This window comes from Zonotrichia leucophrys, chromosome 1A (assembly GCF_028769735.1).
Source record: "Zonotrichia leucophrys gambelii isolate GWCS_2022_RI chromosome 1A, RI_Zleu_2.0, whole genome shotgun sequence".
In the NCBI taxonomy this organism is placed as follows: Eukaryota; Metazoa; Chordata; class Aves; order Passeriformes; family Passerellidae; genus Zonotrichia; species Zonotrichia leucophrys.
Window position 1 is genome coordinate 16,168,698 of NC_088170.1, and position 20,946 is coordinate 16,189,643.

General features: G+C 39.4%; 1 protein-coding gene across 3 annotated transcripts in view; it reads right to left on the bottom strand.

The window, feature by feature from the left end:
• SCUBE1 (signal peptide, CUB domain and EGF like domain containing 1) overlaps positions 1-20,946 on the bottom strand; it is a 208,553-nt gene that overhangs the window by 71,962 nt on the left and 115,645 nt on the right. For 2 of the 3 annotated variants that reach the window (XM_064701742.1, XM_064701741.1), the window contains exons 6-7: positions 14,471-14,587; positions 11,583-11,672 (exon numbers count right to left, since the gene is read on the bottom strand). In XM_064701742.1, the coding sequence (XP_064557812.1) occupies positions 11,583-11,672; positions 14,471-14,587 (207 nt within the window). The remainder of the gene's footprint in view (positions 1-11,582; positions 11,673-14,470; positions 14,588-20,946) is intronic. The other variant, XM_064701743.1, reaches the window with a different exon arrangement.

Below are 20,946 nucleotides of genomic sequence, written 5' to 3' on the forward strand. Positions count from 1 at the left end.
TAAAATATCCAGTTAAAAAGCACAAGCTTGAGCTGCTAGTCCTTCAGCACCAGATCAGGAACATAGACTTGGTTACCAGGTGAAGTTACTCCAGTGCCTGCAATGGTTCAGCAGGGAAAGAGCAGCTCTTCAGGTTCTACTTCTGAAGCTTTTGAACTAAACCAGAATCTCTATCAGGTGGCAACAGGTCACTTTCTTAAAGAGTCACACTAGACAGGATTTATTTGGCTTTGAAACTAATAAATGCCTGAAACTCCAAACAGATCTCATGGTTTGAGAATATTTCTGAAAGCCTGATTTTCAGCTTCTTCTATGAAACAAGTAAATATAACCATTTAAAATACTAACTTCTAATAAAAATCTGTTTGTTTGGGGTTTTTAAAGTAGCCAATTACTTTATAAAGCCAATTTCTGTGACTTCAGGTTATCTCATGAATGAAGTAACATAACATGATTTTAAGGGTATTGGTCAAAATCAGGCAAATCTTGGATTTTCCATTATTCATTGTTGGTTCAGTCTGGACTAAAATCCAAACCAATTTTATAGGAACTAAGATATGATGCAAAGCAGAACAAAATTCCATAGGTCCTTGAGATTAGCAGGGTTCCATCTGAGGATCGTTCAGTAATCTATGTCTTAACTTGGTCATTCTCTATAATATTTGATAAATCATGAGGAAAGGTATTACAACTGGACAAGGTAAACACCAATAAAGGCAAGGGGATGTGATCTAGCACCAAGGTGCTTTATTTAGAGATATGGAGAAGTGATTCTCTGATCTTTTTTGTTACTCATCATGGCAGTCTAAAGTCAACAGGATCCAAAAAAACCCCACTTATTCCCTCCCAGGCTCCTGATCATAACACAATGGCTGGAAAGAGTGAATATCAATTGTAAACGTAAGAGCTGCTCTCTCTTCTCATGCAAAGAAGTCTTAACAGAAGAAAAACCCTAGCTGACATGAAAACAAGAGAACTACACAACCTAAGTGAAAATAGGAGAGGGAAGCCGCCAAAGTCATCACCTACATTCAAGGCAGCCTTGCAGCATCTGTCTCTTAGGAAGAGCATGAGAGGGACACTGAGTGGCACCTTCTTGCTCAGAAAAAGCTGTTCTTGGACTAAATGAAATGACTGTTCTGTAGGGCTTATGATTGCCATTTCCTCTGAATCAGAGAAGAAGGCTGGAGTGACCCCCCGTCTTAAGGCCTTGTGCAGAGGAAAATGATTTTTTGCAGCAACTGGTAGGCTGCAGATAAAACACATAGCAGTCCAAACCAAAGAGTATTCTCTAAGTTTGCCAGATTTTGGAACTGTTTAGATTGACATGGTAAGCAGTAAGTACAGCCAAAAGGAAGACATGAAAATGGAAAAATGCTTTTTTCCACCACCTAGTTCCTATGATTACCCAAATGGTAACACTAACCAAAGGGCAAGTTAAAGAAAACCAGGAATTCAAACTGCCTTTATTTAGAATTCATTTGCAGTGGACTAAAGCTCATTGAGGTCAGCAGAAACAGGATGACTGGGCTAAAATCTGTGCCATATTATTTTGAGCTTATTCTGAGTCAATATTTATGCTAGGCAAGAGCAATTCTTGATAGAGTAGCCTGGAGCTCAGAATTTAGAAAAGCCATCAAGTCCTATCAAGCAAATCATAATCTAAGTAAAGTTATGAGTAATCATACTCAGATTGTAATCATGTCTCCTTCTACACTTGGTCTGGATTTTGCACAAGATCTGAACATGGCATCTCATTGCTCAGAATTCAGGGGTCAGACACATGAACAACTTAATCTTCATGCAACTAAAGCTAAATGGTGCAAGCAAGATGGCAGCTTTAGTGCACTCAGTTTAAGCCAGTGCAAAGAGAAGGTATATGGATTAATTAGACCATGTTTTTCCTAAAAAGGTACCTCTGAAGTAATAATTCCTGGCAACTGGAGTGGCAAAAAGGGTAAACTACTCCCAGTAGCTGTTTCTCAGCAGATGCACTGTCACTAAAGCTGTTGTAAACTGCTACTGTCTCTGAATCAACTGATAACCTGTTTACCTATCCTAAGCACATAAAAATGAGTTTATTTCTCATTTTTAAATTTCTCTTTATTTAATTCACAGTGAAACACCAACTTTGAACAACTGCGAAAAGATTAAGGACGTCTGTTAAAGATAGTCATATATATGGCTTTGAGAATTTTGAGAAGGTCTAATCTGAAACCATTGATTGCCATTGTCTGTTGTGATTCCTTGCATCACTGTAGTGTTTTGGGACCAACATCAGGACTCCGTTGTGCAAACTATGTTGCAGTTTTGAAAAAGTGATGATGGTAAGGTATGAGAGCAGTTCTATGAGAGGACAAGATCCTGTTGAGCTCAGTGGTACAGGCTTCCTTCTCTTAAACAATGTTGAATTAATTTAGTTTAATACACAAAGTGTCTGAAGTCCTTAATTTGTGCCTCCCTTCCCCTCCTGAAAAAGCACTTTGCTCCATCTGGCTCAAAGGCTGCCTGTGCAGACATTTCATCTGTTTCTTTCACATTGGTGTCACAGCACAATCTCCACCAAAGAGAGCACTTTTTGAACTGGGGTTCTCTCTCTTCCTCCTAACTTTTATCTAGAGAATCTGGAAATAATTTTAACCACTAGTGGTAGGTGAAGCACATGACCATGCCTAAGAACAAGGACTACCTAACTGAATAAAAAAGACCACACTGAAGATCCCCTGCAAATTCTGCTCAAAAATGCACAAATCCTGAAAGCCTGAAACTTGCAAGAGACTCAAACTGAACTCAGGAAAGGCCATTAAAAAAATTCTGTGGATTATAAAATAAGCTTGCCTTTACGTAAGAGGGAATATGCAGTATGAGTAAGAAAGCCATGAGACAGAGAACAGATGATAAGACTGCTGTTGCCATCCATAAAAAGAATTTTACTGAAAGCAGCAGTACATGAGATACACGTGCTATGTGGCAGTAGATCAGGGTACAGGGAGGGACTCAAAGGACAACAAGCACAAGAAGAAACGAAACACAAAATATTTCAATTTTCAGTTAAGGGAGAACTGTGCTATTCTCATGCAAATTATGCTCTGTGATGCTGAAAGGATAGAGAAAGAGCATTCACAAGAGTATAATGAAAGAAACAAATAGCTGTGAACAGATGAAGGAGAAACTGAAAGAGCTTCATATTCAGGGAATGAAAAAGGTAAGACAGAAAGGGGTAACTTGCAGGATGTTGAATTCTTCACTTCGTTATGCTTGTCTCCTCATTTCCTAGCAATTTCATGATTGGTAGAATTTTATTTGCATGAAAATAGGATGAGAATTCTGCCCTGCCACATGGGGAATGTGTGAAGAAAAAACTAGGTGAATCTTACACTGAATCATGAATCCCTCAGCTCTCAGTTCAGAAAAACTCTATTCCTCTTCAGGGAATGCTACATATTTAGGGAATGCCACTTGATAGATTGGATCAGGTGTTTTATAAGCATCCTATGAGTCCAGTCTGGTTCTTAAAATTAACACTTGTAGCTGTGGTGCTCTCTCTAGATAGAGAAGCTGCATTTAAGAAAACCTGAAACTCTCTGAACATCGTGAAGGAGCATTATCTCTTGACCTTGGATAAATCCTTTCATTTAAAATGGGAAAGCAAAACAATGGAAGGTATTGCCAGGAATTCTGGATAAGGTCAGAGTCTTTATCATCAGCAAAGAAATGAAAAGGGATTTTTACAGGAAATAGCACACCATTCACAAACTCAATGAATAAAAGTGACGGTAACTCAAGATGAAAAGATCTGCCCTTGGGAGACGGAGAATGCATGAGTGACCTCAGGGATTCCTTCCCCCTGTTTGCTATGATTTCATACAGCAAAGTAGAACTGACAGAAGGAGTTAAAGTGAGGTCTTGGTTTCACAGTCAGTAACTGAATTACAGAACCTCCCAGCAATATGCCTGCTAATGAAATGTTTGCAATTCTTTATTGATTAAAGCACAAAAGGATTATGATGCATACAGAGACACACGCTTGGCTTTCTGACAGTGTGCGTTTCTAAGTCAGGCAAAAGCCATTCAGAAAAATAAAGACATATTTTAAGTAATTGGAAAGAATCCTAGGAGGCAGTACAACAAAGCCAGGCACTGAAGTACACACTGGAAAGGTGCTCTTGGCTTAAAGTGACCCTTGGTAGGCTGTAACTGTGATAGAATTTAACTGCTTTGAAAGAACATTTCAAAACAAACACTAGCTTGTCCATCATCCTGCTCTTTGAGACAGAAACCTGGGAGTAGTATCACTCTCATTCTATTTTGAAAGAAGACAAAAATAAAGTCTGCAGAATCCGTTTTTAATTCATGTTGGAATGAAACAATATAAGGCTTTTGGAAATTTTCTGATGGCAAACCAGATCTCGTACACTCTTTACTCCAGTGTTTGGTAGTTTAGGCATTAAATTGCATGTTAGAAACCCAGGTCACATTTTCTATGCTTTTATGTTTACTGAAACAGAAAAATCCCTATCAAGCTATTGATTACCAATAGTGGCCCCAAGCGTGGAAAATATACATGAGGCAATAATGAGTTAGTCTGACTTTATAGACCAACATTTTTCTTGAACAGAGGTGGCAATGCACTGTGAAAGGGTCTTTAGAATCACTTCCTTACATTTCAAATGAATATTCAAACAAGTACGTTCTGTCTGTGTACATTCTGTCTCCCTATTTCTGAAGACCATTCCAGGCAAAAGCTCTGTGAAAACCCAGAGTTTCCCCACACAACCTACTTTCAAGAAAAAAGCCTTTTGACAGAAACCTCTCATCAGATGACAAGATTCTTTAAGGTTAAGAATATGTGGCTTTCATACGTTCTACAGCTCCTTTTTCTGATCTGCAAAGAAGCTAAATATGGCTTTACCACAGAGTCCTGAAATCCAGAAAATGATGAGATTTCCATATTATATACACTGTCACTGTGTGGTTTATACAATATTTCAAGATAGATTCTACAGATTCTATAGTATTTCAAGATGCTTGATTTTGGACAAGTTATTCACACTGAGTCACCAGGAGAGAGATCTTTGAATGGTGAAAGACTATAGAAGCAAAATCTCCATATTGATATGCAGTCATTTTAAACATGGCAGGAGAAAATAAATTTGAGACTCTGGTAATTGCAGTTAACTTTGTGGATTCTATTTTCCTGTAATCATAAAAAGCTGAATGTCTCTACTGAAAACAGTGATTCAAAAAGTCCTGTGTGTCATAAAGCAAGGTGGAAGTAAAAAAAAGCCCACTAGAGAAATTAAAAGATTTCTCATTTTTCAGGTGCTCTAGACAAGTCAGTTTGATGTTCAGGATGAATAGGGCAGCCTAATTCTTAGATAACTGGAGGTTAAGAAAAGATGCCATACGGCTGACTATTAAATTGAGATGACTTAAGAAATATGATGTTGAGCACTACTTTGGGTTCAAATGGCTAAACACAAGCTCTCTGCCTTTTTTGATGTAACATTTTAAATGCTTGCCTTTGCTACAAATGCTGTCAGCCATGGCACAAGCTCAAGTTGTGGGTTTTTTATTTAATATGGTATGAGCAGCTCATTAAAATCCATTGTAGGTACTGGCTAAACAGCTTTGACCAGGACAGGATAAACACAGTTACCTTGGCTGATGTGGCCAGGTACCTTCAGGAGGCACAAGATTGGATGAAAGAGCTGACAAGCACACAGAGAAGGAAGCACTGGCATGCCATTCAAGTGGCCAGAGCAGGACTTGCTCTTGTGATCTATTATTCTGAATTGGCTTTGGCTGTGTACTGCAATGTTTTGGAATCCTTGGCGTTGAGCTGATGGGGATGTACAATTTCCACAGCAAGCAAATGCAAACAAAAAGATGATTCTGCCCCACATAACTTGCAGGGAGGATATAAACTAATCATAAACTGTCATAAACTAATCCACGGCAGAAATGCCCAAATTGCAACTTCCACAGTTCACATCTCTAGCTATTGCTGTGCAGAGGGAATGGTCTTAGCTGACTGCACACTCACCTCTCCAGGCAGGTACCTGGGTGCTCATAATAAACGGCTGGAAAGCCACTGATAAGATAATGAAAGAGGAGACATCTGCAGAAATCAAATGATTCTTGCTACAACAAGGAAAATACAGAACTAGTGAAAATACTACCTTATTTGCTGGTTAAGTGCCAGGAATACAGCCAGACCACAGCTCTGCCTGTGAACAACTCCTAGGAAATCAGAGATAAAATGTAATGGAGGTGCACATATATCCCAGCCTGGCAAAGCTGGTCCTTGGTTTCCAAATGGCACCCCAGAAGCAATCAAGGCAGAAGTAAAATTGAGAAGTAACAAAGACCAGCACAATTCCAATGCACAGGTTATACCAGCATTTCAGCTGACAGTAGAATACCTTGGAGGGTTCTTAGGAACCAGCTTCCAGGAAAGAGAATTGCATCTCTCTTTGAGGTGGGTTGCAAATAACCTTACTGATGACCAAGAAGCCGATGTCCAATGACAAAATCCTCAGCTGCCCTGACACAAAATTAGCTGACTATGTCTTGTGAAGCAGTGAATTTCTGTGCAGTTTGGATTTCTGAAGACACTTCTAGCAGCCGTGTCCGTTTTGCTTCCCTTAAGCATGGAAGGGAAATTACTACAATTCCTCAACTTCAGGATGCGCTCATTGTCCTGTTGCTCTTTGCTATACTTACAAGTGCTTTGTACACCCCTCTTCTTGTGATGCGAAGGAACCAACTTTTTATCTTCTAGGGTCAGAGCAAGAATGTTTTATGGTCAAAGTGAGTTCTTACAACAGTGATCTCAGAGAAGAGAGCACTCTTTACTGAACAACTTCCTGAAAGGTGGTTTTGGTCAGGTGGGGTTGGTCTCTTTCACCGGGCAGCAACTGACAGAACCAGAGGACACAGTCTTAGGTTGTGCCAGGGGAAATAAAGGTTGGATATTAGGAAAAAGTTTTTTACAGAAAGGGTGATAAAGTACTGGAATTGTCTGCCTGGGGAGGTGGTGGAGTCACCATCCCTGGATGTGTTGAAAAAAAGGCTGAATGTGGCACTCGGTGCCATGGTTTAGTTGAGGTATTGGGGCATGGGTTGGACTTGATGATCTTTAAGGTTTCTTCCAACCTAGTGATTCTGTGAATTCTGTGAAGAATGGAAAAGGGATTGAGGGTGAGGAAGATGTCTAGTGTTTGCAGTTTTTCTGAAGTCACCTCGTGTTAAGCCCAAATGAACCCAATTCATTGACTGCTAAAGAGTAGAGGAAGGAAAATGAAACACAGTGAGAAATGAGTCAGGTCTGCCTCCTCAAGAAGAGCTGACCAGAGGACAGGATCTAACAAACAACCTGCACAAAGCATCCTGGTTGAGTTGCTAAAACACTTTACAGATTCATGCAGGCCAGTAAGCCTGGGATGATGGTGATATAGCGAGTAACTGCGTTTTTAAAGACAATATAAAAAAATACTTCATAAAATTGCTTGGTTCAAAGAATTGTCAAGGGCAGCCAAAGAGCAAAGCATTATCTCTGACGAAACTCCTTGAGCCTAAATTTCAGACAGTTCTACATTCTGGTTTCTTAAAGAGGAAGTTTCCAGATGCTTGTCACCTCTTTGTAAGCAGTTGGCTTATTTGTAATGAGGGAGCCTGATGGTGTAACTGATGCTATGAATTCTATTTTTGTGACTAGAATATCAAGTTCTAAAGGGTTTCTTAAAGGTTTCTAAAAGAAAGCTTCAGGATATCAACAGACAATTGTTCTATAAAAACATTGCAGCCTTTTTGAGTGAAAGACAGCGGTCAAGGAGAATTAAGCCCAAAAGACTTAATTACTTACAATTCATTTATGATAAAGTGCTGCTGGATGATTTATTTTTACAGTTTAGACGGTGATGGGGCTGTTGGACTTATGAATTCTATCCAGGGCTATAACAGCAAAAAGAGATATGGAAACATGAATAAAAGCAACTTCCATTGATGAAGATGTGATACTGAACAAAATATTTTGAAGGTAAATGTATTAAGGTTAACTGGAAGTTTGGTGCTTTGAAAGTTGTGTGCCCATACTAGAACGTGTGTCATACAGTTAGGCAGGGCAGATATACTGTGATTCATACTCATTCTGGATTTAGACTGAAAAATATGTGAAATGCACCAGTCCACTCCTCTAACCAGGCAGGGCAGATTCATCCTATGATGCTAGGATAGAAAAAACAGTTGTAGCAAGTGGGTTCCCAAGGAAAAGAAGGTAAGGGAAGATGGAGAAGGTTGCTGTGATGCTCCTAAGAAACACACAAAATACTTTCAGAAAATATTCTGCTATACAAAACACACACACAAAACAGAGATTTGAACATAATTTTAAGAGCTGAAGGCTGTGCTCAACTAACTGCAAGATAAATGACACCGGATGTTTACGAAGACATGAAGACATTGGTGGTGCCCTTCTGCTTTGTAGCAAGTGCAAGGTGTTCTGCAAAAAAAGGAATGTAAGAGTGCCTTAGAGGTGATGGTACAGCTCTGCTTTTGGAGCTGTGCACTTCTGCAGGATCCATGTCCTTTCTCAACTATGGAATGCTCATGGCTCAAGGTGCAGTTCACAGCAGCCACCACAGAACCGAGGCACGACCTCTCCAGGAGCCCCCCTGGAGAACAACTAAAGCTGCACTGCCTCCATTCCATGACGGCAACGGCCAAGGGGAAGTGAGGAAGAGGGAAATGAGCTGTATGAACGCTCACTGACGAGACAACAGCCATTCAGTGCCATCTCTGGAACTGGAGCATTCTTGACTGTGAATGCAAGTGCTTTTCTTGGATTCAGGGAAATAAGGCTTCAGCTGAAAGCCCTCAGGGTCTGTCCTGATTATGAAAGATTATGAAAAAGTTGGATGGAAATTCCTAGGCATCTATGGACAGTTCTAAAGGGAAGTTTCTTGTAGGTCATCAGAGAAGACCAGTTTCTCATCTGCCTCAGAAGATCTAGATAAGAATGCATCTAACAGGAAGGAAAATTGAGTATTTACCTTATTTTCTCTATTTAAGATTTAGCAACAAGTCACAGGACTACACCATGACTCGGACACAGCCAGTCTGAGGTGCCCAGTCTTGGTGTAGCAAGATGACTGCTCTAGGCAGCCTTGTCTGACAGCAACACTGTTCTAAAGCAATCTTGTCAGGCTTATTCTGAGCCTTGGCTGACTTCAAGGGTTATACAGATCACAGTCATTTTGATAGCATGCAGCAAATGACAGGGGACTAGCAATTATCATCTCAGGACTTGCAACTGAAGGCACTACTAAAATTACATAAAGTCATCTACTTTTCCTACTCTCCCAAGACTGTCTGCAGGAGGGTCAAAAATCACAGTCTATTTAGAAAAATTGGGATAAAGTTTCCTGAGGAACCTCCAGTATTTCCTAAAACAGCTGTTTATAAAATATCTGAAGACACATGGAATTTCATGGAAATGCCACTACACTTTGGAAATGAGTAAGAGTGCGTTAAAAAAAATAAATCTGAATATCAGCAACCAGCAGAAACATACAAGTAGAAAAGTTCCTAAATATTAAGCCACCCACTCAGATCTCACTCACTAATTAAATTTATTTTCCTCTCTAGTTAATGTTTTTCTAAGGAATCAGTGATTTAAACACAGCGTGTCCAGAAACTCTCAGCTGTCAGCTGATACCTGCTAATACAGGAAGTACTGAAGAATTCAACAATGTATTTTGCAAATTGGATCTTAAACTATATCTCCCTAAGCCTATTTCTAGTGTCTATGTTCAGCTTGGAACTTGCAGACCTGGTGTAATTAAGAAGGCTGTTACTAATATTTTTAATGCTAAACTTTTTACCTGGACTCTTGGAAGCAGTGTAAGCTTATTTTCAGGTTGGATTTTTATTTTTTTCAGAGGGTGAGGCATCAACACAGTGCACTATGTTGCTCAGTACCTCTAGAGTACTGCACATACTATTTGTGGCTGGGCAAACTCACCATTGAGACCCAGAGGGTTGCATTTTTCAGTGGCATGGAGCTCTTTTGGCACACTAATTTTCCTGACTTCTTGTGAGACTATGGGTCTCATTGAAATTATAGCTATAAGTGTTAACAGCACATTTATAAAGCAAGATAAGCTGTCTCATTGCTTTTGTTGGCTTAAATAATTTCAAATTGTGTAACATTAAAAAATAAAACAATATGGGCCATTTGCTAGGTCTGCAAGCTAACTGGAAATTAACAGTCACGGATAATCTAAAAATTAAGGAACATATGCCCAGATTTTCACCTGAAGGAAGATATTTTACCTCAATCTTGTCATCTAATACCATTACAAAGTCATAACACTATGCCATTTCCTACACAGTGGTTGTATGCTGGTCTCTGGGTAAATGGACTATTTGTCATGGATGACAAGATACAAATGATATGAAAACTTTATAAATATTTCCACCTACTCCAACTATTAGCCCAGCAATCAACTAAATACTCAAAGCGAGGCTTTAGTCTCCTCAAGGTGGTCACTCCAGGTAGGTATGGATGCTCACAGGCAGGCTAAGCTTTTCAAAGGCTGGCAGGACAGTCTGCAAAGGACTTAGTGGGTTTAAGAAAAGAAATAGCAACCCTGAAGGAAGAGAGCAGAATTTTGTCCTGTCTCTTCTGTGGTGATGAATCCCTGTCTTGTACCTGGGTCCGTTGGGTACATCTCAGTCTGTGCTATGTTGTGCTCTTTGTCACATGCAAAGTCTGGCAGAGGCCCAGCCACTCGACCCTTTCTGTTCCCACAAGGCTCTTCTCACTAACAGCCAGAAATGTAAAGTGGAGGAGACAAGCACAAAGGTGTGCAATGGGAGCAGAAGCTAAAGAATTATCTTCACTGTTCAGTGCACTTCCTACTCTGTTCCTCTCTCAGGCTCCAACAACACAGAGAAACAAGCCATGCCTCAGAAAGAAGAATGTACAGAAGCTCACTAGTCACTAGGGAAAGATCTTTCAGTGGTTACTAAAATAGTTGCACAAAGGAAATAAATGAATTTCCACTCACAACATTTACATTTCAATCAAAAGAGCAGGAAATTTTAATTAGGCAAATACACTTGCTCATTTAACACCACAAATGTAATAGAACATTGGTTTATATTGTCATCATCATCATCATCCACTTTTAAGTCAATAGGCAGGTCTGCAACAGGAGATTTTTCAGGAATTCTAGAGCAACACATACACACAAACACACAAATCACATGTAAAAAGTAGCTTGCATAAGCTAAGTAAGGTTAATGGCAAAAGCTTCTTTCTATGCAGAGAAAATTGAGCATTAAAGCTGCAGCATTAGGAAAAAAAAGTTTAAAAACAAGGAATGAAGCTGTAAAACAGATGAGAACTTAACAAAATTGGTGACCTTTCCACACAGATGAAGTCAGGTTAAAAAAAAACCAGGCCAAACCAAAACCAAAGGAGACTAAAACCAAATGAGACCAAAGGAGAACCTCCCCCCCACATACATACAGACAAAAGTGAGAGCACAACAAAGGAAGTGGAAGAAAAGTGTTACCCATAAGTAGCCGCCGTTTCACCCGCTTGTCCACATCAGCTACTGACGTGGTATTGTACTCAGAACTCTCAATTGCAGCCTCATCCTTCTCTAAAACACAAGTAAGGGACAAACATGGAGCAGTTGGTTAATCACAAGCCCAATTTTCCGCTGCCTAAGACAGTTTCTTGGCATGGCACAGCCAAGGCCAAGAAGCAAGGCATGAAAGCACTAAATCCCCGTTAGAGAGTTAATTCCCTTTGAGAACCCAGGAAAAAATTAAAAGGGAAAGGAGGAAGAAAGAGGGTGTGAAGGAAGAACGATCAGCTCAGAAGTAATTAATCACACAGAGGAAGCTGGATTTCTACTGGAGAACAAGACAGCTAACACTGGTGCCCCAGAGAGGTGTTAATGATGAAAATTAAAATTCAGGAAGGCTAGTCAAACAAACTACCAAAGACAACCTAGGCTAATGGGGGCACCAGGATGTGAAGGTGGCAGGCAGAAGACTGGGACAGACAGAGAGTGCGAGAAGAGTCCGGTGATGGATGGGCACAGATGCACCACAGCCTTGTACACATCGACACACTGAGAAACGAAACAACAGCATGCAAATTAAACAACAACAACAACAAAAATAAACAAACAACAAACCAAACAAACACAAAAAAAGATCAATTTGGGCAGTGCTGGTTGCCTGCTTGTCTATGAAACACTACTAGCTAAACATTCAACGCTAGGAAAGATGTTGCAAGAAAAGGGTTAAGTAATTTTATTAGCATGCAGTGAGCAGGATGATGTCATCAGAGGTCACTTTACAAGGTAGTCTCTGACATCCTACATGTAAGAGTTTCATACAGCATAATGAGGACTTTGGTTATGCTTCATTAGAAATACACAGAAACAGCAACAAGTATGGGAAGAGATGATCAGTTTGTGAAATAAAATTAAAGATTTCTGATACAGGAGAGCAATGGAGGAGCAGCAGCTGGGTAAATAAAATGATTTGTAGGAAAAGGGAAATGCTCGTTAGGAAAACAAAAAATGAAAATGCAAGTTGGGACTTTCACGTGCAACAAACATTAAAAAAAAGTTAAGACAAGCAAACGAAGACAAAATATGTTAGACAAAGGGTCAACAAGTATTTATCTGGCATTGCAGAAGTTTGCATTCTTGCAGTGATGGCTGGAATATATACACCACTGAAGACAGCAAACACTGGAATCACTGAAGTGAGGAGGAGGAGGAGGCTGGCAGGTTTTGTTTGTGGCAACTCTACATGGTTGAGTGGTAACAAGAAGTTGTTTTGTTTTGTTTTTAACAAGTTCTAGATGGGATCAGGCTGCAATAGAGGCTTTTGTTTGAGTTTGTTTGTTTTTTTTTCTCTGTAAATAATTAATAAACGTCAGTTATCAGACAAGACAGGCAATCAGGAACCATCACCAGAAAGCAGGAATAAATAAATGTAAAAAAAAAAAAATTAGAAGTATTCTAAGAGAAAGAACTATTTTAGAGGGAAGAAAATCAGCACAGGCAGTAATATGTGACTTACATCACAAGACCAAGGAATGTAACATGGAGTTGAATGTATTATGTTACAAAAATGGGAAAAAAAAGTAAAAAAAATAGATGCAATGTAAACATCTTTTAAAATATTTTTTTTACATGCTGGACAAAATAAAACATCCAAGTATGTTAGTGACCAATAATAAATAGAAGATCAATTATACATTCAATGAAACCTGCTCTCAAGGCTCTCACTCTTGCAAGTTCTCCCCATGTGGAACTGCCACAGGACAGGGATTGCAGGCTGGAGCTCTCTGTTATCAGAGGCACTCACTGAGAGATCCCCTGCACTCAGACACTCCTTGTGCAGACAAAAAGGCAGAGCCCAGCTCTGAGCCCTGCTCAGCTTCACCTCTGCCAGCATAAACCTCACACTGCCCCACAATTTGTGAGTTAAACCCCTCAGAAGTGAGCAAGGCTCTGAGCAGCTACAGAGCTTTATGCCATGGATCTGACCAAGACACTGGCTAAAGGTAACTGACAGATTTCCATGGGTTTCAAATGCTCTGTCTTGCAGTACTGGAGAGAAAATACGATAAATATGTATCTGTGTTCTTTTTACCTCAAGAAATGGCTAAGAATTTGTAAGAACTTGAAATTACACAAACAAAAAAACTCATCATGTCCGCAATGCCAATGAAAACCATTATGGATTTCAGGTTCGAATCTGCGAGTAAGAATTTTCAAATGTTAACTTGCATCATGCAAAAATGCACTTTTTAATTTATTTTAAAGTGGAGTAGAAAGAAATGGAGTTAAGCAAATCATACATTTTATAATCATAAATGTTTGCAAAGCATCTGCCAAGATGCTCCATATCTTGACCGGCTCTTTCGTGCTGATATTCTGAATGAAAGCTTAATCACTACAAGTGTTGCAGTTTTTAGAATCGTGAAACATACACCAGGGAACACAGCACATAATGATGACTCCTTTTCCCTGGTAACAGCTCAGAAAGGGAGGTAATTTTTCTAACCTTGCTCAAGCAAGGAAATCTTGACTGATGAAAGTGAACTGAAGAGCTGAACTTTCATTTAAAATGATGAATGTTCTACACCTTTTTACTTCAAAACTAGTTATGAACAGAACAAAAGTCACAAGCAGGTAACAAAGGGATACTTCATTGACAAACATTTTGACAGAACACACACAAATGCCTCTCTGTGTGCCTGGCTGAGCCAGGAGCTGCTGGAACACCCTTCTGTCAGCTGCTGGAGCACCCCTCTGTCACCAGGCACCACACGCACACACACACACACACACACACACACACACACACACACACACACGGCACAGAGATCCTGAGCGACCCCAAATCAAACGAGCTGCAAAGAGGTACTCACCAATGCAGGTTCGGCCATCTGAGTGCAGGGCATACTTCTGATGACAGCCACACACAGGGCCAGTATCTGTGTCATCACAGGTGTGCTGGCAGCCTCCATTCCCATAGTTACAGGTTACTAGTTAAGCCCCAAATGAATGTGTATATATGTATATATAAATAAAATGACAATGAAACCAATTAGTCTTGAGAGCTTTTCAGAACACAGAAGAACAGTAACATACCAAGACATAAGGCAACATAAGATTTGTGCTTGCAATTATTTATATTTTTTCCTTCTGCCCCCTCCCTTCTACCTGTCTCATGCCCTAGCCTCAATCCATACAGTGAAGAAGCAAAAGAAAAATAAAAGCATTTTGTATTTATTTGTATTAATATTTGTATCTATTTGTATTAATAATTTTAGTGTGACTCTCAGCCAATTCTATGTCTTCCTAAAAGCTACATGCTTCATGTCCATGATGAAATTAAGTCTGCCAATACAAATGTATAGTTTCAGGTCTACAGACAGAATCTCTCTTTTGTTGCCCCATCATTCTCTCAGTAGAGGAAGCAGAGACCAAGCAGCAAGAACAGAACCACAAAAGTCTTGGAATCTGCTATATCAAGTGCTGGCCCCCTAAAGCAACAAGTTTAAAAATAAACCAGGAGATGTTTGGGGTATTTTTTCCTTCTCTGCAACAAAAAATGCACAGTTGTTATGGCTCTGCCTCAGCCAGGAAGGAAGCACTGGAGATGCCATTTTCACTTCCAGGAAAGAAGAACAGCTTTTACCAATTCAAATGTCCTCTGGTGAAAAAGTACTAAAGATATATTAAAGTAAATATTTTTCATGAGAATAGGTAGACTTTTGAAGGTTTTGAACTAACAGATCAGATTCAATTTATTTCCTTTGTCACATTATGGATTTATTTTCTGCCAGCTAAGACAAACCATATTTAAAATATGAAGCTGGCATTTAATAAAGCCTCTCACTTGCCCCTGTGTCATTTCATCCTTTGCAGCTGCACACCTTGATGCTAAGTAACAGTTCTGATCTGACTGATTCCTGAATTAAATTTACTGTCTTTATTTGGACTAGATTCTTTACTGGTAAATATATATTGGCAAATATGGGAGAAATCCAATATGCCATTATTTAGCCATATACTCATCATTTCAGAGGACTTAAATGTTTTGAAATGTTATGGTACTTTAAATGCAGACTACATTTATTTAAATACTGACTCCCAGTAATCAGAAGGAACTTTCCTCACATTGGTCTTGGCAGAATTTTCCTTCTAGATAGAAATTTACAAAAGAGGCAGGGTAGCAAGTTGCAATATACAACAAAACCAAGATAATGATTAACAGTATTTGAAAATCATATATCTGACTAAAATCTGAGGTTGTATCTAATGCAAGAGAGCTACATTCATATATTTTCCCACTGAACTCAGTGACCCTGCTTTAATTCTAGCTCCTGAAAATGGAGTAGACCGGAATTTTCCATCACAGTTACTAGAAATGAAATATCCCACCTCTGGTGTGAGTGCCTCAGTGCTGAGCAGCCATGTCACTCTCAGTAATCACTGAAGTATTTATCTTAAAATGGAACAGTTCTAAAAAAAGCAAATGAGGGAGACCCACCACAGCATATCCAACAGAATTCCTGTTAAAACCTCCTGCCAGAATGGGAACCACAAGTTTACAATTTCAGCTCCTGAATTCTGGCAAAGATCTCAGCAGGAATTGTCCACCTCTCAAGTGAGTACAGACCTGAGGCCACTACAGGTGCAAGCATCCTTGGTCCTTCCCACTCTATACTTGGAATAAAAACCCTTGTGCTGTTCAGAGATAGAGATGGAATAGCCTTGGTGCCTGGTGGCAAGAACAATCTCTGAAAAGAGAGACTGCCTGGATTCCCACTTTCCAGGAATATCACTGTTCTATCCAACTGGAAAGAATGGCAGTGAGAAACATGGGGAGACCTGCCTGATCCATGTTCCCTTTTTGCAGCTTGACAGTTTGTGCACTAAACTGGAAAATGGAAATGGTGGGTTCAGTCCAACCAGAGAGGGCAGGGAATATACCCCAAATCATGAGAATTCTAAACTTGCAAGGAATTACATTACAAAAGCCCCTAAGCAACAGTCACCCTCGGGCATTCTTTCTCCTTCTCCACTTTTATACCTAACCTAATAATTTATTTTTGTGAAAAAATACCAGAAGCAAATCAGTCTGCTTTGCATCCAAAGGAAGCAACATTTATTTCCCTTTAATACACTGTAACACTTTGGTTTTTATTTTTTATGCAAAACAAACAAAACTCAATGTCAATTCTCTATTCTTAAAGTTCCCACCTTTCCAATGAAGACATGCTTATTACTTGACCCCATATGCCTCTAGGACTATGTGGAGTTTCTATCCTTATTGGACTGCAGGGCCATCACAAATTAACTTAAAGGTGTTGTTTATGCCAGATGTTTAAATACATTTCTAGCCAACAGTATTTTTATTGAGGATTTTAAAGTGCAATCAGCAACAAAGTGTGTATTTAAAAAATGTGACTGCAGTGGTTATTTTTGGCATTCCTTGCTGAAAGCCTCTGCTGGCAGAGATGAAAATATCTGAACAGGCTTGCTCTGACCCACGTAATATGAGGAACTTTTCCTTACTATATTTGTCTATGAAAAAATTGCACCAGACTGATGGCATTTATAGCAAATCCTGCAGAATCACACACTTTTACAGCTTCCCTGCCTATAAAAGTTGCTGGTTCCCATTCTACCCAGTCCATGAATGCACATGTAGGTCAGTTCCTTTTCCCGTCTCCTAGAAACATTAGTAAATCATGTTTTTGAAGGATTTGAATTTCTGTCTAGACTACAATTTATTTATTTATTTTAAGTAACTTGAGTCAACATTTTGAAGTTTGACAAGCTCTACAGGTGAAATTGCTACAAAATCTAATGGTAAAATATGTCACTTCAATTTTCTTCCAGTCCTCATTCTGTGGCAGTGACACAGTGGGAAGTTTCTCTTGCTTAGAGGAAGAAAGTCATAATCATTTAAAAGCAAATGGACATCCAGATCTACTCCATTTTTGTGAGAAAGAATTAAAGCAATATTAACGAGAATTCACAAAGTGTTACTTTAAAAACTATTTCTGATAAATTTGGACTCTGCAGCTATGCAAACAGCTGTGTGCTCATTCAGAGTCTGTGATACTGAAGAGGCAAACAGAGGCAAAATGGTAAATTCCAACAGACAGAGATCACCTTAAAATATCATAAATCATGTTAAAATGAAAGGGATGGAAAATAATGAGGGGTTTTTTAGCTTTTTTTGGTTTTGCTTTTGTTTCTTTTGTTGTTTTTTTTTTTTTTTTTTTTTTTTTTTAACCAAAGGAGAATGTTCACATATCTTTTAGAACTCAGACATACTTATCCCCATATGGCAGATTTAAAACCAGAGTAACACCGTCTTTTGACAGTGCTTCAGCATTTGCAGCGCAGAATTCTGGGCTAAGTGCAGTCAGAATTCTCGGCTCTTTCCCTTAGTGGGAGGAATGCCCTGTACAACAGCAGAGAAGCCCTACAAATGACACAAATGACACACACCCTCTATGGGACAGGTCCAGTGCTGGCAGCCAAACCACCAGCCTGTTCTCCCAACACTCTTCCACGTGGATAAAGAGCTTTGGGGCTGACACTGGGGCTTCAAAGTGCCTTCAAACCAGATTAATTCTTTTCACTAACTACAATGCTCAGGGTCCTGGGCTGGCCAGACACCCTTCAGGCCCTGGCAGGCAGCAGAATGGCTCTACCTGTCCACCTGCCCACACTGGAACCAGCAGCATTATTCAGTTTGACTGGGCTAAGCCAAACAGTCCTGAGACACAGCTTGGCATGTGGGCCAGAGCTTACAGCCAGAGAAATATATGGACTAGTGTAGAAATGACATTTTGATAATGAAAAATGAGAAACAACTGTCTGAAAGAGAAATGGCATCTCAAAGAACAAGAAGGATTTTAATGTACATATGCTACTAAGTATTGACATTGATATTCCATGCTAAACTCCCCAGCAGACAGAAGGTACCAGAATTCAGCCTCACTCTACAGCCTAAATCCTGTTTTCAGTGCTTCTCTGAAACTTCACAGAATCCATCTTACATGATAATGACAAGAAGTACTTGAAAACATATGGCAAATTATTTAATCTAGCATTTATTACTTGGTAACTTAAAAAATAGTGTTCTGATCCTGTCCGAGTATGGACTGAAATACATACCATGGCTCAGATGCCACAGACAGATATTTCATTTTTGTAGGATGGACTTCTCAAATAAGCATATTGTCATCCCAGATAACTTGAAAACTGCACTGTTTCTTAACTAAACTGGCCATTAAATACATAATTTGCATAAATATATGGCCACCTCTATGTGATAAAGCTGTGCATGCAACATTGCTTACATGATTTATTCCATATGGCTTTACATTTTTGACATTCTGGGGATCTTTGTACTGATAGCAAACAGTTGCATGAGGACAACCTCTGCAGGAGCTGAAAATCTGCCACTTGGCATAGAGAGGTTGGCATTTTATTGTAAAAGTACTAGGCAGGATTTCAGAATGACTTTGCACTAGCCTTCCTGCTCACTTAAATCATTATTATCCAAGGGGGCAGACAGAAGCAGCTGTAGGCAGGGTTACCCAGCATTTTTCACCAAAAGATTCGGCTTTTACTTGTTTATAACTCTTTCAGGTTGCAACTTGCAGGTATGTGAATCTGCTTTAGATTTCCTCTTATTTTTAAGCTTCCAGCTAAGAAAGAGAGTGACATAAAATGTCTTGGTTTTTTTTCATATTTGGGTAAAAAACCTTCAGTTTATCAAAAACTTCTAATGCAATTGTGCTCAGGAGCAGGATCTTAGTATCTGTCATGGATATAGACATAGAAAGAAGAGGTAAATTCCTATGTTTTTTTCAACATAATTTGGAGCCAAATTGACTGTTCTGAAGTATCTTCTTTCTGCTGACAGCAAGTATCTATGAAAATTACTGACAAAGCATAATCTTCTTCTGGGCTTGTGTACACCAGAGGCCATTAAAGTACAGAAGTAGCAGTAAACTCTGCAAAGCTCAAGTTTATTGATGCTTTGGAGCTAAAGGATGCAGTTCATCTGAGGGATCATGTATGGATCTGTATGATTCTGCTTTGTGTATTTCTAGATGGCTTCTTGAGGTCCCTTTCAGCCTCAACACTTCAGTGTTTTCTTAACATTTTGGGCAACTAGAAATTGCATACTTAAAATTTACACTAAGAAACCATTAAGGCTGCAGTCTTGAGCACTCAAAAGCTGCAAAATACCAGACTTCTAAATAAACCTATTGTGTCATAACTCTCCTCAATGACAAATGCAGAAAATGCTCCTGTCTCATTTAGTGCCTAGTGGAGCTGGGGAAAGTCAGGGCTGTGGAAACAGCTGGGAATCTTTTCTCATCTGCTGCAGAGTGAGTAGCAAACCAGAAATGGACTGTCAAGAAAGAATGGTCTTGATCAGACAGTGAAAAGAGTCCTAAAAACTCTAACCTATTTCTGCCTTCACTGAGGAATCCCTACTTAGAGCTTGGCAAGTCACTTGAATCTCTTCAATTACAGGTTACTGATTTTATAGTCCTTTCTCTATGGCATTTGCAACTACAGCTGGAGCCATCAGGAGTTTGGCTTGGATCATAATAATGTGCTGTAAATGCTTAGCTGGCTTCTGTGTGGCTCTTGTTAATCACCTATCACTACCAAATGAGTTTGATATTAATATCTTTATATTAATTTCTCTTTTGTAAGATGCGAAAAGTAGTCCTTTTAAACTTGAGAAGAGTATTTGGAAGATACATTACAAATGTCTACAAAGCACTTTGATATTACAGTAATGAGTATCATGGGAAAATCCATGAGGGGATGAAAAATTTTGTGTTCACAATAGGGTTTAAGTACTGTGCAGTAGGAAAGGCATGACACTAAATTATGGAGAGGAAGCTACTGAACACAAGCCTGTTTAATGAACACTGACCATAATGGACACTGCATGAAGCAAGAGTGACTGCCTTATCAGCATGTGAAGGTAAATGATAAGATGGGATGTGCTTATGTAACTAGCATGTAATGACAATTGTGATACATAAAAAGCATGGAGCCTTCCAAGTGTTTCTGCTTTCTCACTTATTTTAACATCTTCCTTGAGGAAGACTTGAATTGTTACTAAAGGCCTTGGGCCAATACATTTGCAGACCTCTCCCAGTGGTCTGACTGAATTGCAAACTGGCTGATAAAAATTCTCTGAGAGAGGTACTAGGTGTACTGAGAGGTACTACACTCTCTGTCACTTGTTCACATAAAAAAATCAGAGCAGCAAGCTCTGACAAACCCTGAAAGGCCTGGACTCCTGGAGGACCATGATAAAACAGCATAACTGACAAGGATATGGGGT